This window comes from Miniopterus natalensis, chromosome 3, assembly GCF_054644295.1.
Source record: "Miniopterus natalensis isolate mMinNat1 chromosome 3, mMinNat1.hap1, whole genome shotgun sequence".
NCBI classification, from domain to species: Eukaryota; Metazoa; Chordata; class Mammalia; order Chiroptera; family Miniopteridae; genus Miniopterus; species Miniopterus natalensis.
In genome coordinates this window covers 25,623,233-25,647,868 of record NC_142083.1, presented here as the reverse complement: position 1 = coordinate 25,647,868, position 24,636 = coordinate 25,623,233, and the positions used below count along the sequence as shown (strand labels likewise).

The following is a 24,636-nucleotide window of genomic DNA, read 5'->3' as shown; positions in this document are numbered from 1 at the left end:
GAGCCACACGGCTGAGACTAACATCTGATCCACCACTAAGAGCAACACAATGGCAGACAAGTCCCCACACCTCATGCTGTCACTCCAAACTGAGCGATGAGGAAGACCCAGGCCAGTGAGGTCTGGTGGTGATGTGTACCAGGAATCAGGGTGAATGGGTGTGAACACTTTGAGGCCAGTTGTGTTCCTGGAACAGGAGTGGTGGCTGGCACAGCAGCAGTGTCCTGAGCCCCAGGTGGGGTGGCAGGAGCGAGCCAGATGGGAGTCTGGCCGTGGAGGTGATGGATTGTGTTCTCAAGTCAGGGGATATGCCTACAAGGGGGTGATCAAGATTATGCCCCCCCCCCTTTCCTTCAAAAACGTAAAGAAAAAAATTGGAAGGAGGGAAGGAATAGAATCAGCCGATGGTACGTACAGCCCTCTGGGGGAGATGGTGGAGGTGGTCGGTATGGGTAAGCTCAGTTTCCCATGTTCCTTTATCTGAAGGGCTGGGGAAAAATAAGAAAGTGACTTTGTCCAGTTTGAACAAGGCCCTGATGGATTGTTGCTATTGTTTTTGTTGTTAGTTGGCGAATCTATCACATGTCAACTTTTTCAAAGAACATAAGATCAGCCACTCCTATGTTGGGCCATAGGGCCACTGCAGTGGCCGTTCCCTCTGCCTGGCCCAGGCCTTCCCTCTGGTGCCCTCACAGCCAGGTCCTCGTCTCATTTAGGGCTTTGCTGAAATGCCACCTTCTCAATGAGGCCACCTGGCTACCCTACCTAAAGCTGAAACTCCCTTTCCCTAACTCCTGAAGTCCTTTGTCGTCCTAAGTAGTTTCTTTTTTATTTTATTTTTAATTATAGTTTACATTCAGTATTATTTTGTATTGGTTTAAGGCATATAGCGTAGTGGCTTAGACAAGTGTATACTTTACAAAGTGGTCCCCCTGATATTTCCAGTACCCACCTGGCACCATACATAGTTATTATAATATTATTGACTATATAGTCATGGGGATGTAAAGTACAGCACAGGGAATACAGTCTCGCTTTTTTCTTAGACTTTACTTTTTAGAGCAGTTTTAGCAAAACAGAAAAATTGAGCAGAAGGTACAGAGATTTTCCATTTATACCTTGCCACCACCCCACCCCCACCCCCAGACAGCCGCCTCCTTTAGCAACCTGTCCTACCAAACATGGTAGATGTGTTACAGCTGAGGAACCTACATTGACACCTCGGTCACCCAAAGTCCATCGATTACATTAAGGTTCACTTTTGGTGTTGTGCATTGTATGGGTTTAGACAAATGTATGAGGACATGTGCCCATCATTATAATATCATATGGAGTAATTTAACTGCCCGGAAAATCCCCCTATGCTCTGTCCAGTCATCCTTCCCTCCACATTAGCCCCTGCTAACCACTATTCTTTCCTTTTTACTGTCTCCATAGTTTTGCCCTTTCCAGAATGTCCTATAGTGAAATCATAGACAGTGTAACCTTTTCAGGTTGGTTTCCTTCACTTAGCAATGTTCATTTAAGTTTCCTCCGTGTCTTTTTATGGTTTCATGGCTCTTTCCTCTTTTTCGTTAACTGCAGAATAATATTCCATTGTCTGGATATGCCATAGTTTACTTATCTATTCACTTACTAAAGGGCATCTAGGTTGCTTCCAAGTTTTGGCAATTATGAAGCTGCTATAAATTATCCATGTGCAGGTTTTTGTGTGAATATACTTTTTTAACTCATCTGCAGAAATACAAAGGAGTATGATTGCTGGATCTCACAGTAAGAGTTTGTTTTTTGTACGTTTAATTGAAAACTTTATATGATTCTGTTTTCTGTCCTTTTTATCGTATCAGTTATACTTTTTTTCCTACTTTTCTTAGTGGTTATCCTAGAGTTTACAATACACCTTTACAACTAATTCCAACATGCTCTCAACTAACACCATCATTGGCGTTACTCTTCAGGGGTGCAAGGCCCTTGAAGGACAACAACGAAGGTGGTAGAGAAGCGACATGGTTGCTGGCAAAGGCCTCTCTGTGGGTGCCATTCAGACTGAATTTATCTTAATACTCCACTCAGCTAGCTCTCCAAAGTTGGGCAGATTTCCATTTAATAGTACTTTCTTTTAGATGGGAATATTAATCCTCACTATATATGTTTGTTATTAGGCTAGGAGTAATATAGAGAGCAAATCACTTAGCACATTACCTGCCACACAGATGGTGCCCAAGACAAAGTAACTTATTTTTATTTATGTTTATATACATAAGAGTATATATAATAAATATTCTATTAATTTATAAACCACCTGAGAGCAAATAAAGAATGTTGGGTTTTGAGACAGCCCAATGCATAGCTCCCTTTTTCCTTATATTTTTCTTTCCCTTTTCCTTTCCCATATATCTTGTATTCTCAATAAAGTATGAAATGTTAATAAAAGGAGTAACTCAGGTGGTAGACCTACATATTCCTTTTTTTAAAAAATCATGTTGCCCGGCCGGGCGTGGCTCAGCGGTTGAGCGTTGACCTAGGATCCAGGCGATTGGGGTTCGATTCCCGGTCAGGGCACATGCCCGGGTTGCAGGCTCGATCCCCAGACAGGGGCTTGCAGGAGGTGGCCGATCAGTGACTCTCTCATCATTGATCTCTCTCTCTCTCTCTCCTTTCCTCTCTCTGTAATCAATAAAGATATATTTAAAAAATAAATAAAAATTAAAAAATCATGTTTGGAAAAAGTGGAATATTTGTGCAAGTGAGTGGTTTTCCTAAAACGGGGCCTCAGATTAGACCGAGTTGCAGGATGTGCGAAATCCCTGGAAGGGACTGACCTGGGACAGCAGCTCACCTGTGGTGCCCATCTGGCAGCTAAGCTTATCCTATGATCAAGATCCATTGAGTATATGAGCTTCCTCTAGGACACTGTCCATGAGAGGAAAGGGCTGTACTATGCGTGCCCAGTTTTGAGTTCAAACTCACAGATAAAGCATTTCCTCCCTGGAGAGGAACCAGAGAGGGCAAGGAGTGCAGTGCTTCAGGATCCTGACCTGCTAAAGAAACAATAGAGTGGGGGAGAAGTGTTAACCCCAGCAGAGGGTCACCTTTCACTCTAGGTTCATTGTGCAGCCAGGCATGCTACTGGAGTCACAAATAATCATATTTATCTAAGCTATAATCATAAATTATGTCAGTAGTAAGATTAGATCATAGGGTAAGGCAAGATAATTTAAATTATATGATAAACACAAATATGAGAGCTCTTCAGATTTTAAGGACAAGTGCTGAAAGATGAGCATTCACTGTGCTACACCCTTGAAGCTTCAGTTATGAGGTTTTAAGACAAAAGAATCACTGTTTCAAATAGTAGATGAGAAACATAGATTCCAGAATAGCCTCAAATAATTCACTGTCAATAATTACTTGGTGTAGCCAGGGATAATTCTAGTGCAATGATTAATTGTACCCTAAAATTACACCTCTGCTTCCTCCTGCCATAAAGTTTATTCAAAGCCTCATTGGCTAAAGGCTCAGGCGTGCTCAGCTCTGCAGCCATCCATCCTGTGATGGTGTGTGTGTGGGTGGGGTATAGATATTGGCACTTCACCCAAGTTCCACTTGTTGCCTGTCGTCTGCTCATGATTACACTGACCCAATTTGGCCAGGTCACAAGGTCCAGGTAGAATTCAACAGAATGAATGAATTTGTTTGAATCATGCAAATCGGGAAAGGCATAGAAAAAGTCTCCCCCTTGGAAGACACATCCTTCTGTGCCAACTCTCCAGTCAACCCCCAGTTGATCCCTTCTGCAGTTCTGCTTCTCTTGCCTCCAACCCCACCTCTCTTTTTCTTTCTTTCTTTCTCCCAGGTACCAACAAGTGCTCAGGTGTGAGGTGTGTCCTGATAGCCCCGTGGTAGAAACTGGCATTTGTGAGAGACCTGTCCTCTTTGGTGGATTATGATGACTTGAATTATGCCATAACTAACAAAATTTATAGCATTTAACTTTAAGCAGAAACCTCATACAAGTGTCCGAATGTTAGCATTTTGAAACTGTAGATGAGCAATAGGAACATGAACGGTGACCAAGTTTAGAGCTGAGCAAATTGACTGAATTTAAAAGACTGGACTGATTTTGGTTTGCAGTAAAGGCGAGAGGGTCAAGTAAGTCCAGTGCAAAAATCTCCTGGGGAAAGAGAGGACCTTTTGGGTGTTTAGCTTCTTAGAAGATTTTGGCTGAATTTTGATTTTCGAAGCATCTCAAATAATCATGCACCAAGATTTACTGTGGTCTCGGGCACTTGGAAAGTGATGAACTGGCCCTGGGCCAGGTTCACGTTTGACCCTGAGGTTATTAGGAAATAAAAAGCAGAGTTTGGCTTCTATAAATGTTAAAATTGTCTTGTGTTTCTGAGACATCACTAAGAAGACAAGAACAAGTAGAATATTCTCAAAACAAGTAACACTTGGAGAAAGAACAAAGGAGAGTAAAAATGAAGTTCCTAGGGAATTAAAATGCCTGTTTCTCTTAATAAGCCTGATCCTGTTTTCACTATGTTCATTGACAGCTAGCTGTCTTGAAAAGAGCTTATGGAGTCATCGGAGACAGTCTTGGCACCAGTTCAGTGAGGACCTCTTACACTGCAGGAGAAACAGGCTCAGTGGTTGGGCATTTATCCATTTTTTCCTAATTTCCATTTTATTTTTTGATTCATACAACTTTTATGGACAGTGTCTATAAATAGATACACATTAATAGAAGCCTACCAACTTATTTATTTATTTATCTTTATTGTTGAAAGTTTTACAGATAGCCCCTTCCCCCACCCCCCATTGATCCCCTCCTCCCCACTGAACTCTACCAACTTTTAATTGTGTATAACAACACAAAGATTACAGTAAACATCCTACTTTCAAGATTCAACATTTTCTTTACTTACATTACTCAAAAGCAGCATTTTCTCAGCACTAACGTGACACACATTTTTTCCTTCCTCATAAATGCAACATGAGTGTTTGGTAGGCTTCCCAGTGTAAAATGATTTACAGAATTGGCCATGAGAGATGCAGGCCCCAGGAGAGCTCCTTTGCAAAGCCTGGAGGACATTGGCCTTTTGTGAAGTCTGGTTAATAATCCACCCAGCTGACATCCCAGTGGTTACTGTGGGCAGGCATATACTAGACATTTTATGAGTTCCCAAAGAAATATTTTTGATTCAGCAAAGAAAAGCTTTGATAAGGAGAATCCATTAATCTTCCATGATTTGCCTAATCTTTTAAGTGAACTTGCAAACTAATAATGCAGCAAGATAATGAAGTAAATTTTTTTAGAATTTTTGTTATCTATTGATTATGAAGGGATATCTCAATATGTCGTATCAGTTATTATGTTCTCTGTATTTAATGAAACAGGATAGTTTAAACATAGGCTGTTGTAACAGACTGAATTACAAATGAAACAAGTACAATGCTTGACTACTTTGTTAATGAAAATTCAAAAATCCACCAGCTGTGACAGGTCATTCTTGCTTGAGGATCTGGTCCCTCTTAGCCTGGACCACCCAGAATGTAGTCTTGAACCCAGGAAAAAGCAGGGAATGGTTTTGAGTCTGGAACAGCTTTCACAGAACACAAGTGTTTTAGGTGAAGAAGTCAGAAAGAGTGTAAAAAGCAGTGAACCACGCCAGAAGCAAAGATGTGTTCAGGGCGATTGTGGTCATGGGGTGCACCAACACCTGGACTTCAGAAAGATCTCATATTGTACAGTGAAAAGTCCCCCCCAAGCCTCCTGAATTGCCAGGGTGAAGTATGATATTTTACACTCTTTGTTTCATTCAGCAAATTTTGTTTGCACGTTTACTGCTGGTCATGTGTTTAAAATACGTTCTTGTTAAGTCTTACGAACTCATGGCAGGTAGCTATCCTTATGTCCACTGCCTAGATGACAGAACGGCACAGAGAAGCTGAGTAAATATCCTCCATGGTCACACAGATGATAATGCAGAATTGGATGAGATTCTGCACGGGGTGGACTGCTTCACCTGGCTGATCTCCATGAGTCCACTCAGGTTTGCACGAGAGATACCGAATAACATCTAGCCTAGGGAACCCAGAGGAGCTGATGGTCTTCTGAGGGGTGATTTGAAGAACGAGGCACTGTTTGTATATCAAAAAGTTTTTTTAAAGCCAAAGATGAATTTTCTTTTTTTTCTTTTTTACTTTAATATTTAAACTAGTTACCTTCAATAGAGTGCAAAACCTCTTTGGGTGGTGTTATCACACACCCATGATGGCTCTACTACTCCTGGGTTAGTTTAAATGCAGAAAGGATGAAACCAAACTGACTTTGGTTATTACTTAATGTCACACTTGGCTATTTCTTGATAGAACTACAAACTTTAAAGTATTATTGTATCCTGGTTTAGTTGGTAGAGCTCTAGGAGACATGAAAGATTCCCAAGTCACTCATGTGGAATATGGCATGAGAGGCTGCCTCCTCCTCTGTGACCCAGAGCATAAATTCCAGGTATTTCACTTTCCACTGTGAGGTGGCAGTTAGGCCCCAGGAGACCTACCCCCCACAGTGCTGATAGCCTCATTGATAATTCACCAAGTTTACCTTTTCTGCACCAGCAGGGCCAGTGCTTAATCTCTGAATGTACCTTAAGCCTGGTCCCCCTTCTTCTATATCTTTCATCCCTGACCCTACTGTCTCCCAGAGTTGTATTTAGTCCTTTCCCAAGATCTCCAAGATCTCAGAGGTGCCTCTCCATTCCTGCCAACCCAGATTGTACAAATATCCAGACTCACACAGGACAGCCCAGCCCAGCCCAGCCCAATATGGAACTTCATTTGGTGGCAAGGGTGCACAGTAAGTCCTGCCCAAGTGAGAATCAGACTGGGGCTCCTCAATCAGAGACATACTTAGAATAGGCACCTGTGCGTCAGAGTCTTTGAGCACCTAATAAATGTCTCAGGACACTAAATTATCAAAATAACTTTGGAGAAAATCAGCACAATTGTAATTCTGAAAGTTCAGTATTGGAGAGTTTACAAATGGTACCTGACCATTCTTCAGGAGCAATACATTGTATTCTGAATGGACGGCCATATTTAGTTACATTTGTAAGGATTTTAAAAATTCACCTGTAATTCTGTGATCCAGCAATGCCATTGACATTTTTTCTAAGTAACAGCACACAAATTTTTAAAACTTTAGTGGTACAGAAAGATGTAAAAATGAAAATAGAATTCCCCTTTTTGACACGTCCTATTCAACCTTCTCTCCCTGAGATAACCACATGGACAAGTTCTCATCAGTCCTTCCAGGAAAAGTCCCTAAGTATAGATGCATGCTTTTCAAAATGAGCACAGCTGGGATCAACTACATACTTTACTATATACTTTTAAAAAGTTTACTGCCTTGTGGAAACCCTGTAAACCTAAAACTTATTGGTTCTGAATTTATCCTGATTTTATTCAAGGCCCTACACTACGTTTTCTAGCCAGGTGACCTTGAACATGTTAATCACACTACCTCCCCATTTCTTCTCCCACAAAAAGAAAATAATAATGATGCCAGCATTACAGAATGGCTGGGAGTGACAGGAAGGTATTATATAGGATATATTGGCCAGTCTCAGGAACTCAAGAAAAAATGTTTAATTATGATTATCCTAAGTACATAATTACCTCATGTTTTTAATGGTATGTATTCCACAAATATACTTTTAAAAATGACTCTGAATTAATTGGTAAACATTTTAATTATTTCTTGTTTTTACTATTTTTACTTTGTACATTTTTGCTGTTATAAACAATGCTGCAATATACATTCATAAAGATTTATCAGTATTGGAGAAATATCTACAAAAAGTGTTTGGCAAGATTTTCAAAGTTAAGTTCCTAGAATTGGGCTGTATATTTTCAGTGTTGATAACTATGGTGGCCCACCTCCTGGGTGTGGTCCCAGTTTGTACTTTCCCAGAGTGTCACATGGGCCTGTTTTTTCCCACAGTCTTCAAGCATTGTTATTATCAAGGTTTAAAAGTATTTGTTACTCTAAAAGGTACAGTCTCTCAATTTTGTCTTAAGGCATTTTTAGTGTTGTTTATGCTACTTTAGTTTTGTGTTTTGTTGTACTGACATTTCTAATGTTTTTATAATGACCTTTCTTTCCTATTTCCTTAATATTTAGCTTAGAAAGATCTTCTTGATTCCCTAAGAAATTATTTTATTCTTTCTTCTGAATTAATTTTGTTACACTCTTATAGAAAGTAATCATATTAATTCATGTTTAAAGAGTTTTGCAAATTACTCTGTTAGGATTGTAATTCATTATTTATTTGGGAACCTCTCTGTTACCAGTGGGGAGAGGTCCTTGTTCCAACCTGTTGCTAGTGGGAGTGGAATTTTTACAATATCCAGAGAATAAGAATTTTCTGAGACTTGCATGGAAGAACGAGTTATTTTTATTTCTGTGGAATTACATCCCTGAGTTTCCAAGGTCCCATTTCCCCTTTGTCCCTCCAAGGAAGAAGTCCCATTTCACCTTAGCAAGGCTAAAATCAGAGCCAGTGTTCAGAGTTTCCATTTCATATTGGACCAGTGTCCAATCCAGCATCAGCTTAGCTTGTATTCCCCGCTGTTGTCCGTTAGTCCATTGCATGTGGGATCTATAGGGCCACATGACTGTGGAGGAAACACGGGCGACTACAGGGAAGCCAAAACATCCAAGAGCCAAGAACAACAAGAGCAACAAAAGAGAGCCAAGAGAGAAAATTCCTTTGTTTAGGGGATTATGTATTCCTAAATTTTCATGGGCCTGCAGTGACCACACACATTCTGCCAACGATCTATGTTCCCAGGTGTGACTGACAAGTACCTTCCCTAGTCACCACAACTTCACTGTGCATGCAATCTATCTCCCCTTTGTTGGACCTCTTCCCCCAGTGACCTGCAGGGAATGGGCCGGTGGTTCCTTGGGGAGTGTGAAATTGCAGCTTCCTGGTGAAGCTGCCCAAATGACATACCTATAATGTCTGGCCTTCCCTTTGCTCCTTTCCTATTATTAATAAGTTCCTAATTACAATAATATCACCTACACACACACACACACACACACACAAACACATACCTATACTAATACGTAAGTTTGTGTATGTATGCTTTCTCTTCCATTATTTGGTTAAAAATAAGTGACATTAGTATGTTGTGTGCTCTCTCTTGCTGGAGTCATGTCATAAAATGTCCACACACATCTTTCTGAAAGGGTGCAGATGGGAAGAGTGTAGAAATAGATCTTTCCCATTTGTAAATCTCAATCCAGGTGTTTGAACCCTTGAACATGTGCTCTCAAGGAGGGTACAAAACATGGGAATGGCATGCTTGTAAATAAAGAATAAAAAGAATGCTTGGAGAGCTGGCTATGTTACCAGTTGGAAGTATAATTGTGTTTTTTTTCTTCCTCCCTATTTTTCCAGTCAGGCATGATAAGAACACAAGAAGCAGATTACTTCTTAAAGCCACTTCCTTCACACCTAACAGGGAGACTCAATGACTCTACTGGGGGTGGGCCCCCCTCCCACATACTGTATAAGAGATCCACAGAGCCAAGGGCTGAGACGGGGCACCAGGTATTGATGGTCCAGAGGCAGCGGGAACTGGAAAATCACCACCTCTTCTACCACGAAAATCAACACCAGCATGACAGCTTTAACCTCAGGCACCCACAAAAGCAGCATTTCTGTGGAAGACGCAAGAAATGTATGTAAGGGCGATTCTTTTCATGTATTTAATGATTTAAACATTTACATAAGCTGATGGAATATTTTTAATTTTCATCAACATATATCTGTTCCCAAGGTGACATTTATTAACTTTCCTTACTAAACTTAAGTGATGATTCCAAAGAGAGCCCATTATCTGCATGTTCAGTATAAAAGCTCTCTCCATGGTAGATGGATAGATAATGGTAAATGTTTTCATTTTTTTTAAGAGCTGTTCCCTGGACAGATTAAATGACACACTGCTGAGGAGTACAGAATCCACCAGACATCTTCAAAAGAACCCTGGCATGTCTACTCAGTAATTCTATATTTTTGAGGTCTAGATTTATTAAAGCCCACATAGTTTTCCTGCTGAGGTCATTTATCTCTATACATACTTATGTACTTGACCCACCACATCAAAAGACAGACTATGCAAGACATAATTTACCTACAATTTATCACCAAGATTTACCAAAGTCATTTTTTGTCATGAAGATTTAGGAGGTGATGTGTTGTTTACATTTTATGTAGGAACCTTTCACAAATTCAAGAATAGGAGTTTAGTGTTTTCTGGAACTTCCCTCACTTCCTTCAGCTTCCCCCTCCAGCATCATTTCATTAAGCCTTCCTCCCATGAGCCCATCTTCCCCCAACCCCATGTTTCTCTGCTGTCTGGTTTCCTCAGCTGCTATACCCAGCACCTTAAAACAGAGGTGGGCATGTGCAGGAGCTCCATAAATATTGTGGAATGGAGTGAATGGCCCATAACCAGTTGGCACCTACAATGAAAGAATAAGTACCATAGCACCTGTGGGTATTTTGAAACCTGCTTTCCCATGAAACAGTTCTAACCAGGTTTTCTAAGGCATCCGCTAAACTGAATTATTTTTAACCTAGAGTTAACTTACTGATTATAAATGCCAAAACTATTTTTAAATGGCTTGCTTCAAGAGGACAGAGTATATTTTATCTTCTAATTACGTTCTGTAAATATTTATGGTGCTTTCTAGGAAAGTCAGCTCTGCAGTGAGGTTGATCTGTCTCAAGTAGTTTAGAACCCGTTTGAAACACTGTAGACAAACCAATCATTTGTGCAGACATAGGAGTCAACTTTAAAACTGTCAGGTCATTAAATCCTTCAAATACGGAAACAATGCAAGACAGCCCTCTTTCTTGTAATTGTGAGTTTTATTGCACACAATAACTCTTTTGCACAGTCTGTTCCATAAATCCTTATACTAATAGTCTTTGAGCATTATGTTTCTAGATGCTAGCACTACAGAACAAAAATGACTCTCCCTTGTTTTAAATCAGGACAAAAGTATACAAAGTTAAATAAAGCAATGATTGCCATGACATCTAGACTCTATGGCCTTTATTTGAATTGAGTGTTCCCCTTTAACATGAGTTTTGCATCACAAAGCTTTAAGGGTTAGATGGTTCATATCATGAACATCCACTTTTTAAATTCAATTTCTATATAACAAGTTCCACCACTCCTTTTATCTGATGAATTTGCTTTAATTCGCTCTCCCTATGGCCCTCATAGACATGCCCAAGCCTCCCGAGGAAGACCTTTTCATCTTGCCTGATGAGTATAAGTCGTGCTCACGGCACAAGCGTTCTCTTCTGAAGTCCCATAGGAATAAAGAACTGAATGTGGAGACCTTGGTGGTGGTTGACAAAAAGATGATGCAGAACCATGGCCATGAAAATATCACCACCTATGTGCTGACAATACTCAACATGGTAAGAATGTCCATGTTGAGGCTGAGTGTGTAAGTGACACCTAATGGGGTGTATGTGCACATGTGTTTTACATTCTGCTTTTTACTTACAGATTTATGTCTCATACATAGAAATATTTTATCTGTGATAACTCCTTCAGTTTTATTGTGCTCCAATCAAAAGAGTCATTTTTAGAACTTCAGATAAGAAATTAAGGGGGGGTGAAAGATTTGAGCCTCTCTCTAAGCCAGTAACCTGTTTTGCTGTCCGATGCCTTCAGTTACCAGAAATCTAAAAGAATATGCTGAGATATTTTGGTGCAATAAATGTTTATCACCATGCTGTGTGTAATTTTTAGATGGTTATATAGAAATACTCATTTTAGGAATGTCCAAATATTGAGTATACATTATTTTATCTAGAAAAGCAGTACAACTCTTTAGAATGTCATCTCAGATAAAGAGTGTCTGCCCCCAGATTGGCAGCTGTAGTAATTATGTGAGAGTGGTAAGAGGTATCTGAGGCTCATTTCACCTAAGTGACATCTAGATAAGAGAAGACAAAACCTTGGGTTACCAAAATGTGTTTTAAGAAATAGTTGTGCCCTGGCTGGTTTGATTTGGTTGGTTGAGCATTGTCTCATGCACTGAGGGGTCACAGGTTTGATTCCTGGTCAGGGCATATGCCTGTATTTCGGGCTCAGTCTCTAGTAGGAGGCAGTCGATCAATGTTTCCCTTTCTCTCTTTCCTCTCTTTCTAAATAAAAAATCAGTAAAAGCATGTTTTAAAAAATCTATTTTATGTTCTACCTTAAGAAACAGAGTACCCCTAAGTGTGTTTTATATTTCATGATGCCACATAGCTATTATTGCTAGTATCATTTTTGGTAGGTTGACTCAAGTGGTTTATGACCTCCTAGAGAACAGAGGAAGACAGTGACACTGAGGCACCTACCATTGCACATCCACAGGGCTGAGGACAGCAGGGCCCAGGATGCTCTGATGTGTGCAAATGTCGCCCCTATTCTGTAGAGTTTTTCTAATCTTTACACCTCAAGTGTAGAGTGGTAAGAGGTATCTCAGTGCCAAGTCACCTCCCTGTTGCATCCCACACTGTTGACTGTCACCCCAAATGCCACTCCAATATTCACTTCTACGTCTGTGACCATCATCATCACCTCAAATATTTGTCTCTTTCTTTGATCACCTTTCCCTGTTTCCTTCTCTTTTTCATGTCTTCTTGGTCTTTACCCAGCATTTCTTTGATGCTTCTAGAATCCCTTGCCAGGAGAGCTTGGGGAGTACTTACCTATGCAGTTATCACTATGAGTAAAAAGTCCTCTTCTTAATTCAGTTGAGGACACTCAACAATTCAGAGATTTTGTAATTCCTACATTGGTGTTTGAAAAGATGTGGAATCCCCCGCCCCAAACTTCAGTTTTTCGCCCCCAGGCACCAACAGGGATTCAATAATCGGTCTTTCGGTTGATAGATATTCCTATACCTGTCTGCCTGGCAGTATAAGAAACATAATATTGCTACATCACCAAGGAACACAGGGATTGGCCTTCAGCATCAGACCTCCAGGCAGACTGAGGGCTGGGGGACATTGGTGTCAGATATGGAGACTGACATCAATTGCCTGTCTTTTTCAGGTGTCTGCTTTATTCAAAGATGGAACAATAGGAGGAAACATCAACATTGCAATTGTAGGTCTGATTCTTCTAGAAGAAGAACAGGTATTCTGGCTTTGAAACCAGCAACTTTTTCCCTAGAAAAATAAATGCAAAATAATGCTTTGTTTTCTTTAATATGGATTCTTTACTTCTTTTTCCCTTGGGAGACAAAAATTTTTCAATATTTTGTATCTAATGCAATGAGTTGCTTGTCAGTTCCTGTAATGATTATTTGATGTTTTGTGTCTTTGTGCAGAGGTAGTAAGAAGTACTCATGTAATTACTTATGAGAAAATGGAATAGAGAAGCTGCCTTTATTATGTGGGTGGGAAACACACTGGGAAGACAAAGTGCAACATGTATCTTCAGCCACTGTGAGCTTTCAGAATGCTGGGTGGAACTGAGCCCTTTGTGTCTTTTGCTAGAAGACTAAAACTGTCCCCTAGCATAGAAGTAAAATTGTACTGTGTGGCATTGCATTGATTTACTCTGTTGTCTCCCAACTCCTAAGACTGATCCCACTAACCGCCACCACCTCTAATCCCAGGATTTTATTTTCATAGAGATTCTGCAGTGTTGAGCGCTTTTCTCTCATTTCATACAAAAAAACAACACAAAAAAACAAATTATGCTGGATCTTGGTAGCATTTGGTAAAGGCATTTCCTTTGCCTCCATTCCAGAGCCCCTGTCTAAATGCCCAGACATACACTTCAGTTCACAAAGAGGATATATATGAACATTTCGTGGCATAAGTAACAGGGGGTCTCTCAGTCATTTGAAGGCTCTTGCTTCTATTTTGGCCCAAGCTGATCACTGACTGGACATGGGAGAGTGAGCCTGGGACTCGAATCGGGCACCTTGCATCCAGTTCCACCCTTGTTAATTTCTTGGCAGAATCTCCCATTAGCCATAGTTTTCTTTTTTTATAAAACAAAGGATTTTTAGATGATCTCTAAGATCATAAGATCTTAGAAGCCTAGAGGCTTTAATATTCTGGGGCTCTGCTCTTTTTCTGGGCAGGGTGGGGGTAGTAAGGACAGGCCTGTTTCTAGCCTGAATAGTCAGGAAGATACAACCTCATTGTCTTTTGTGTGAGTGTCTGTCTGGAGAAGGGGTGCTGAGCCAGCAGGGTTTCTCAGGTGACAGGTTAATTATTCCTTGTATTAAATCGTTTTCACCTTGGAATTCCTCCAAGCTGCAAAGAATAGGCAAGGTTATCTTTTGATCGTGCACCTGTGTTAACTTTGATTAATGCAGTGTTCCTGGAAATCGCCCGCTGAAGAATGGAAGGCATGTCCCAGTTTTGATGTATAACATCTAGCTCAGGTGTATTTGACTTTCTGCAAAGACAAAAACTTGTAAAGAGAAAACGTATGGCGTGACCGAGGGACAGAAATCCCAACACAACACTCTAGTCATGAAAGCCTTAAACAAGTTGACCTAAAATTAAGGTATTTAATCTAGTTTTCTCTGACCATCATAGGAAAACACAATGTTCCTACAGATAAGTTTCAAACAAGTCATTGCAGTCTGTTCTGCTGGATGTTCCAGCCCCCCCCCTCCCCCAAATTCTTCATTCCCGAAGAGTTCACACGTTCTTATGATATTTCGCTGTTGCTTTATTAGAACTTGTATATGTGGATAAGGTCGAATGTCTTCTCTCTAGTTTCCCTCTAGTTCCAGTCTGTTTTTCCAAAATAAAGCTTTCCCAATTGACCTGCCTCTTCTCATGAATATGTTGCCTCTGTAGTTTCTTAATTTAACGCTACAGTAATAAATATTAGAAGAGCTATAAGTTGGAAATCCCATTCACTCAACTTGGTAATGAAGTAGACACTCAGAGACTGGGTGTGCTTTGTGTATGTGTTTAGTCACGTACAAATGATCCTGTTGTCTTATATAATTTTGCAAACTGTTTTACAAAGATTTTAAATGCAAAAATTTTATACACAGGAATAATCTTTCATGGGTCACTGAAAATGCATTCAGGGTTAGCTAAATACATCCCAACTATTTTAGCACAGAACTAGAGAAATGAACACAAGTGTCTATACAGAATCTGTATGGTTTTATGTAACTCTTTTTTGTGTCTTAGTACATAAAATGGATAAATTAGCCTATGTGCCCTTTGGATCTACCTATGTATTTGAAATCCAAGTGAATGAGAGTTTGCTGGGATGCCAGTGCTTGTAACAGTTGCATGATACCCTGTTTTCTTTTTGTTACCGTGGTCTTGGTCTCTCCTGCATAGCCAGGGCTTGTGATAAGCCATCACGCGGACCACACCTTAAGCAGCTTCTGCCAGTGGCAGTCTGGATTGATGGGGAAAGATGGAACTCGCCATGACCATGCTATCTTGCTCACTGGTCTGGACATATGCTCCTGGAAGAATGAGCCCTGTGATACCTTGGGTAAGATCGTCCCGCAGAGTTTTGAGGACGCTGTATGTGCTATGCACCTTCCGTGGCCTTCTATAGCGAGTTTGTGCCCCCTTTCCAAATCTGTAAGCGGTAGCCACTGCTGAGTGCAATTATAAAGAAGAAACTTGCATCCCTGTATGAACTCAGGCCAAGCATAAAAGTATGCATTTACTCATCAAAAGTGATTACTTCGCAAGGGAATGTTCCTTGCAGATTCAAGAGTTCTTGTCTTCTAACTTAAGAAATAATTTCTTTCATTTCTTCTTCCTGAGGGAATGGGGTCAGTAGAGTGAAGGATATCTCATTATGTGGCAGAAATGGTACATTTATGAGTATTATAGAGATATTACAACTATATCTTATTCCTGATTTTAAAATTTCTTTATAAATGTCTCAGTCATAGCAATTTTTTATATGTTTATGAGGCTGAATAGGTCTTAGAGGCAGCACTCTGATATTTTTTCCAAATAGTTAGTATAAAGCATGGTGTGCCACTGACCAGGGCTTTCCTGGACATTTTTTCCTAACTCTCCATATTTCCCTGGGATTTTAGGGAGGAAGATACTTTATTATAAAAACATTCAGATAGGACTCAGTTTAATGTAGATTAACCTGACCTTAGGAAGGCCTGTTTATGAGTTTGGCCCTAAGCTGACCTCTGAGAACTTAGATTTCCAGAAGGTTCCCACCAAACTGCCTGATCAGTGTGGCTCACTGTGCCAAAACTATTTGTACAAATAATGCAATTTCCATGGAATACCTCCTTTCCTCATGGGAGTCTGGAATTTGGGTCCCTGCCAGGCAGAAGAGGCCTATGTAATCAGCCCCCAATAAACCCCTGAGCCTGAGTCTCTAGTGAGCTTCCCTGGTGGACAATAGTCTACACTTGTCATGATGTGTTACTGGGGGAATTAATCATGTCTTGTGTGGCTTTACTGGAAGTAGGCTCTGGAAGCTCATGCCTGGCTCTCCCAAACTCCTTCTCATGTACTTGTTCTGTTTGCTAATTTTCCTGTCTCTCTGTTTGCCATGCTAAATCATACCCATGAGGTTCTGAGTCTATGAGTCCTCCAGGCAAATCCTTGAACCTGGGTGGTCTCAGCACTTCCTGACACGCCCACTCCCCACAGCACGTTTTTACTCTGTCTTTTGAGAACACAGATGTTTATAGAAAAAGACAGAAATTCTCCTTCATCTGCAGTGAAACCCCTCTTCCACTGTGTCCAAGCCATAACCTGTGACACAAACATCTCATAGAGCCCTGAGTAGCTTTCCACGCAGGGAGAACAGGTCCCCTATTCCCACGTTGTTAAGAGCCCTTCTGTTAAGAGTCCAAGGCTTTCCCACTTCACGTTTCAGAAGATGAAGGTGAGGTCCAAATTTCCCTAAAGGATGGAGGGTGAATTAGCCCATATAATTCACCCTCTTCCTTTATGTTATCACAAACTGCTGTATATTCTTTTGACCTTTATGCCTGTAGGATTTGCGCCCATAAGTGGAATGTGTAGTAAATATCGCAGCTGTACGATTAATGAAGATACAGGCCTCGGACTGGCTTTCACCATCGCCCACGAGTCTGGACACAAGTAAGTACATGTCCATGGGAGGGTGGAGCCCAGGGTCCTTTCCCTCCTGGTTGGCTGCCATAGAAGTACTGACTTCTTAGGTCAAGTCTATGAGGGGAACTCACATATATACGAGGAGAAGGGCATTGACAGGTAGTAAATGTTATCACGTAAGCACTTCTGTTGTTTCTGTTGTAGTGCCTCATCCTGCACATTAATGCATGTGTCTACGCTTTCCTTACCCTCTTATCTCCCTTACATTCCTGCTCACACATGCACCTACCATTGCAGACGCTTGCCTCAGTCCTGCTCCTCTGTCCTGTGGGCTAATCTCATTCCATGGTCAGCTCCTGTTGGGGGACTCCCAATGACTGAGGGCAGTGACAGGCCCTTCTCTGTTAACTTGTTCCTCTTGAGTTTGTTTTCTTACGTGGCTTTTAGAATTCGGAGAGGTGTTTTTTGATTGGTGTCCTGAGCAGAATTTGGGGAGTGCAAGTACTACAGGAGATTGGGCCCAGTAGGAGATGGTTTGCTTTCCAGGTTCCCATTTTCCCGGTGTTGATGGTTTTGAAATAGGGCAGCATCAGGGTGAGCAGTGAGCCTGGCAGCTTGGCGCAGACAGATGCTGGTGCTGGACAGGCAGCTCTCAGCAACAGGTGGCATCTATTTACGTAAAAAGTTACACTTATTCCTATAGAATGTCAAATTTCTATCAGTAACTTATAGAAATTTATTCTTAGGAAAGGTTTCTTGGGCTAATAATCCTATAAACTGCCTTACCTTGAGCCTCCATTTATGAATTTTTTTAAGGGGCCCACTGCTAACTTCCTACAATTGCCCTGATTAATATGAGCTCTGACAGTGATTGTGCAGGTGTTTTTCTACTATACCGCAGCTGTACTTGAAACTTCTAGAAATGCACAACCAGGAAACATAATTTTTATATTTTTACTTTAACCCCAGTTTTACTTGCAAAATCACGAAAGTTACAAAAGGCAGTGTTTATGATTTGGTCTCCATCCCCTATTTAGAAAATGGACTGAGCTCACTTGTCACCCTGACCTGTTCAAGGCATCTGTATGTGCATGTTTGTGTGTGTACGTTCACATGTGTGTGACTTTGTGTGTAATGGATCCACATGGAGGCCTTGCAGACTCAGGCTGTGTATGAACTGATGACCTGAAAGTGAAACTGTATATCCTATTACTGATCCCTTCATCATTACAGGTAATGATTGACTTTTTCAGTGCCCAGAAAATTGTGCCTACACTTCATAAAGCTTTCAGTTACATCATAATTGTATTTTTAATAGACTACTAGAGTTAAAACTTCAAAAACTCTCATTATTTTAACGACACGGGGATCTTGCTGTCCTCTGAACCATACCTAAATTTAATTAAACAATCAAGGTAAGAAATATTTAAGTCACCGAGGGCTGAGCAAATTGGCATTAGATAAGCAGCTGAGATATGGGCACTGGCATTGCTAGCAGTCGCAGGTGGTGCGTTTAGCTGAAGTTAAAGTTGATACATCCAACACTAGGCTCTTGGTCTTCAATGTCAATAACTATCGGTGTTTGCTATTATTTTCTTTTAGAAGTCAATTATTGATATATTTTTTTTACCACTTGGACTGGATCTACATGGAAAAAGAATGTCTCCCCAACAAGAGATAAGTTTTGGTACTTGCAAGTGGGAATACAGATGGGAGGAAGGACAGGCACTCTGGATTTGATAAAGGGAAGTCCCACTCCCTATAGGATCAACCTCCAGGAAATTATCAGCTCTGTACTGAGCACCTAATGTTTAGAGGACATTGTGCAAGGGATGGAGGAATTGGGAGCTCTGAAGAGTCAGTTCTCCCGTGAACTAGCTTCTGATCTTATTGAAAAAGGACATGTATGTAAAAGATGTACAAATGAATCGCGCATGCTAAATGCCAAAATGAGTTATAATAATAGCTATGACAATAATCTGCTCTTTATGGAGCACTTTTTATAAACGTGCAGAGCAATTTCTCATGTCTCTCAAACCATAGGAACCACTCAAGACAATCTCTCACCTTCCTTCACTGGCTTAGCATGTAGGCCATGCTGAGTGTTCAGCAAATGTGAATGAATGGCATGGGGGGAGTGAGTTGGGGAGCGAGTAAGTGAACAAATGAAGAGTATTTCAGTGCACATCAAATGAGAGAGGCTGTGGCGTGGAAGACTCAGTAATCAAACTGTAAATTTTACCTAAAGACAAGCACATTTATTCAGCTCATTTATTTAACAACTATTCTTGAAGAAGGGACTACAGGTTTGATATCTGGCTCAAATGTCATTACACAAACAACATGCCTTTGTCTTATCCTTGGCAATGAGCTCCAATTTACAGGTTGGTGCCCTAAGAATTAAAAGACAACTATATGTCTGTTAGGTCTGTATAAAACATCATATTTCGCAGGTGACTTACCTCTTCAGTTTTGCTTACATTCAGAGAACGTTGTTTAGGGTGGAGGAGTGCTTCCCCATGCTTTCGGCCATAGGTCTCCTAGCCTTTAGCTCAAAGAAAGATTTCAGTTGATTATCTTGTCAGTCAATTTCTTCTTCTAAGTTTAGTTGTTTTCATCTCAAAAACTTCTTGTGGTTATACTGGGGAATCTGACCTAGAAATAGAAATTGCTAAGAACCAGTGTTTAGATTTGTGTTGGAAAAGGGAGGAAGAAAGACTGGAACCAGAAGCGAGGGTGTGTGTTCTCCGCTTGTGTGTGGGATTGAGCCAGGATTGCCCTTAAGCTGGTGGGGCAGGGAGAGTGTCCTGGTTTAGGGTTTGTGATTTGCTACATGTAAGTGTTGAGGAATTGGCATAGACAGGTTGAGGACTGAATTACACATTTTGGAAAATATGTCATCTATTTGAAAATTCCCACTTGCAAAGGGAAGTCATGTCATTTAATGGGTAGCGCCCTGGGACTCAGGTACATTGCAGTTCTCCCACAGCCTAGGAGTTACCAGGGCATGTCGCCTGGTCTTCTCTTACCTGACTTTCCGTCTGCAGAACCAGTGGAGCCTGTGAGATCCTTAACGGGTATGTGCAGGCATAATTACAGTGGTATTATTTGAGCTGAATATTCCCTATTATATACAATATGCTGAAATACTTAATTTGCATTAACATTTCAGGCCATTCAGACAATATTAAAACACATTTACTGTGCTCAGAAGTATGCATGATCTATCATTTTGTCTCCTGTCTTTTTCAGCATTTATGGACCTGTTTTCTGGGCACAATTTGCATTCTGCCAGAAGAGCATTGTGTAGGATTCTATAAAAGGACTAGTGATCCATGCCCCCCAATGTCTCACAAAAAGAAAATAAACACGGCATGAGAGGGAGTAAGAGTGAAGGCTGTAGGCATTGCAAGAGACACAGTCGGGGAAGATTAGGGAAGTCTCGATAGAAGTGGATTGGCTTCCTAATACCATTCACTTCAAGCATACTTGGCTGGTGATGTTAGATGCCTTTTGAGCATTTGATGGTGATATGTGTACCCTACCAGTTTGTGGCTGTGCTGTCATCAATCTGAGCCCCTCCAGCTGGGTCAGGGAGGCACTGGGTGATCTGAAGGATTTGTAGAATATCAGGGCAACAGACATCATTGGTCTTGTGATTGTCAGACTGCGCTCCAGGGAACCCAGTAATTAGAGGGTCACTTCTTACCAATTTTATTTATTGTCATTCCTCTTAAAATTATTGTTTGTTCCTGTGTCCAAAAGTATTTGAAACCCACTGACCTTTGGCAAACCCACACATGTAAACACACACACACACACACACACACACACACACACACCATAAATATATACAAATGGCACCAAAGTGTTAAGTGATTTGACCAAGGCCACATTTGAATCAGATAAGTAGTACAAGTTCTGAAATTTAGTTTGTGACATACAGGGTGCCAGGTATTCAGAGGAAGGTATTTTTGTTTGTTTGTTTTGTTAATCCTCACATGAAGGTATTTTTTCCATTGCTTTTCAGACAGAGTGGAAGGGAGGGGTGGGGGGGAGAGAGAGAGATCAATATGAGAGAGACGCATCGGCTGGTTGCCTCCTGCACACACCTGACGGGGGTGGGGAGCAAGCTTGAAACCCAGGTGTGTGCCCTTCACCGGAAATCAAACCCGTGACCCTTTTGTTCTTGGGCCAGTGCTCTAACCACTGAGCACACCATCCAGGGTGAGGAAGGTTTTATTGTCTCATTTTATAAGTGAGAAATCTGAGACTCAGAGAGTTAAGTAATTTGCCCAAAGTCAAACTATTTATGAATGACAGAGACTTCTTGAAAAACCTGAATCAGAGCTCTGTTGCAGAACATCTGGGTTCCACCAGAGGTTACCATCATCAGGCCAAGGTTGTGGTTTATTATCCAGATGACACTGACCCGTGGTTTCTTTAGAGAGTTTCTCATTTTCTTAGTCCCTGATAATGAACAGCCTGAGATAATCGGTACAACCTCTGAATATACTTGGCTGTTCTCTGGGTATATCATTAATAATGAAAAAATACTTGTTGATGTAATTGAATCCTTGAGAAAGTACTGTGGAAGACATTACACGCATCTGACATTGAGCATAATTCTCCAGGCCATAGTTGGAGGTCTGTTCTTTATTCATCCTAAAAACATGACTGGAGAACCTGTTATGGGCTAGTGGGTCCACTGGCCCTGGGGCTATGAGCATGGATAACAAGAATCTCTGTTCTTCAGAAATTTATTAGATAGTAGGTAAGAAAAAAATATATATATTTATATATTTAGTGCATTAGTATATGAGGCGATCATTACTTTGAATAAAGTACTATGGTTCATGGGAGAGAAAAATTATCTAGAATGTTTAACTTGGATATTAATTATATTTCTGGGTTGCCAAATACCAACTTTATCTTCGGAATATGTTCTAGTCATTCTTCCATGACTATATTAATATTAATATCAAATGTGATCATTGTGGCACTTTCATGGTAATGTGCTGGCATCCATCACAGTACAATTTATGGGAGTTGTACTACTTGGAAACAGAACTCTTAAAATAGTGGTGCTCAGATTCGGGTGGATATTAGAATCAAGTTACTGTGTTAGAATACACCCAAATACCAGAGCCTAACCCACAATCTACTAAATCAAAAACCAACCAGGTTTCTGATAGGTTTCATTATAGCCACATTATGCAGTACATTTCTCAGATATTCTGATGCACAGCAGAGTTTGAGATTCTTGCTAGAAAGAATCATCGAAAATACATTAGATGAAAAGTTTAAGACCAAGATGTTCCCAGACCTGGGATGCTGTAACTTTGAATTTCTTAGAAATGCAGGTGAAACTGGTAACAAATTTATCTAGGGCACTTGATGACCCATACTGTATCTTCTCCATATTCAGGTCAAGGGCAAGCCAGGAGCAGGTACGTTGGTATTTCATCTTGGTCACTTTCTCCTCAAGACAGCCAACCATATGTGATTACAGTCTGAATCTTTTCCATAGCCATGACACATTTTCTCTGCCCTATGGTTACTCTGCTCTTGATTGATTGCTTTTAATAGAACTTAAGAGAATGGGTGGAGGCTGAAATGACTACATATACATCACCCTTGGTACTGAGTAGGAATTTTGCAGAAATTGGACAATGTTTGCACACTAGAATTTCTTGGATACACCCTTCAATCATGCTCGAGTTACCCTATTGCATGGATCCCGTCTGGGCCCTGACATTAGAGCGCCAGGTTCCAGTCGTGACTCTGAGACCCCGGACAAGCCTCTCTCAAGTCTTCAGCCTTGCTGTCATTGTATTATGCCTACCTTATAGGCTTGCAGTGAGGTTTAAATTAAAAAACATAGGCAGCATGCTTACTATCCTGTCTGTAAAATAATGAGTGCTTACAAATGTTAGTTGTTGTTTTTACTGATATTATTAAAGAGCTCTAAGCAAAACAGTAAAGTAGGAAAATGTGTATTTAGCCTTGGCAACAAGTACAAATTACCTGGCCTCCTTTTGGAGCCCACTCGCCCAGTGTTCATGTCTTCTGTCCCTGTCCCTGTGTCTCTCCCTTCACTGATCATGGGATTCTTAGATGCAGAATGTCCCCAGATACAAGTAACCACCATGTCCATTTTTGTTTTCTCTCTTTCTTTCCTTTCCCTTTCCCTCTGTTTCCTATTCATTTGAAATCTTACTCTAGTGATCCATATCATGATTCAGTGGGTATCAGATATTAATGACTGACAATCGGTTGACTCTCCAAAAATATATTTGCTCTAACAGGAAGCCTTCAGGGCTATAAAGAGTGCCCACCCCCACCCCCATGCTTTCTTCCCAAGGGAGTAAGTTCTGCTTTTCTGGAGCAAGTGAAGATGACCGAATCTTTAGAAAGTTAAGGAGAAAAAGCACTTGGTGGGGGGAGGTAGCAACTTAGCCAGTGGGATTTTTCTGGATGCAGAGCTATAAAAGTGACAGTAAGGGGTGCTGGTTGACATTGTGGGATTAGAAAACCTGTAAAGAATCATATTAAGAGTTCCCACAGCCACTTTAGTTTGAGGTGTCCCCATTTACTAAGCTAGAGCCAGAGCCCCAAAGTAATTTTCTTTTCACTCAAGAATAACAGGTTCATCAAACAAGGCCCATAGATAAATGTAACCATAGCCGCCTATTGGGGTTCCATAGAGCCACTTCCTCCAAAGGGTTGTAGGGAATACTCAGCTCAAGCACTGTCCACCTGTCACAGCCTCTGGCAGTGCAGACCTAGCCTTAGATGGAGCAGTACCAGGTAGGTGCTGGTATAAAATGTCAACACCAAGATTTGCAGTAGTTGGCTAGTAATTCAAATGGTGTTAAGCTTCAAACACAGCTAGAGAGTCTGGCATCTGTATTTCTGACAAATACTGGAAATTCTGACAATCCTTGGTGAGCAGAAGAGAGTATAGAGGGAATGAAGGAATATAGAACCGTTTTAGCTCTGCCAAGATCAAATGAACTGCCCTCCCCATGCCATTTGAAATCCTTTTTTATAATGAAAGCATCTTCCCTTGGCAGACTTCTGGACAGTGCTCTGTTTTGATATTCGTGTGTACTTTCAAACAGCTCGGTGAGTTGTAGTTCTTCAGGAAAGGCCCATGAATATGTGAGTAGTCTCCGCAGTTTGGCTGTTAAAGCTGTAATTTCTGCCTGACTAGCACACAAAAGTAGGAGAGTCTTCACAGTGTTGACATGTGTTTGTTAGCGTGTATTAGACAATTGAAACTGTTCTTTGTTTTGAAAGAACCATTTCTCTCTCTCGTAGCTTTGGCATGGTCCATGATGGAGAAGGGAACATGTGCAAAAAGTCTGAGGGCAACATAATGTCCCCTACATTAGCTGGACACAATGGGGTCTTCTCCTGGTCACCCTGCAGCCGCCAGTACCTGCACAAATTTTTAAGGTATGAACTTTTGGAGCTGGTCGTACATTTCTTG

The 24,636-nt window shown here is 40.9% G+C and overlaps 1 protein-coding gene across 1 annotated transcript in view; it reads left to right on the top strand.

Annotated features, from left to right (window-relative positions):
- Nucleotides 1–24,636, top strand: part of ADAMTS16 (ADAM metallopeptidase with thrombospondin type 1 motif 16) — a 102,286-nt gene that overhangs the window by 15,372 nt on the left and 62,278 nt on the right. The window contains exons 3-8 of the mRNA XM_087815063.1: nt 9,471–9,753; nt 11,308–11,507; nt 13,141–13,224; nt 15,414–15,573; nt 17,063–17,168; nt 24,465–24,602. Coding sequence (XP_087671189.1) covers nt 9,471–9,753; nt 11,308–11,507; nt 13,141–13,224; nt 15,414–15,573; nt 17,063–17,168; nt 24,465–24,602 — 971 coding nt within the window. The remainder of the gene's footprint in view (nt 1–9,470; nt 9,754–11,307; nt 11,508–13,140; nt 13,225–15,413; nt 15,574–17,062; nt 17,169–24,464; nt 24,603–24,636) is intronic.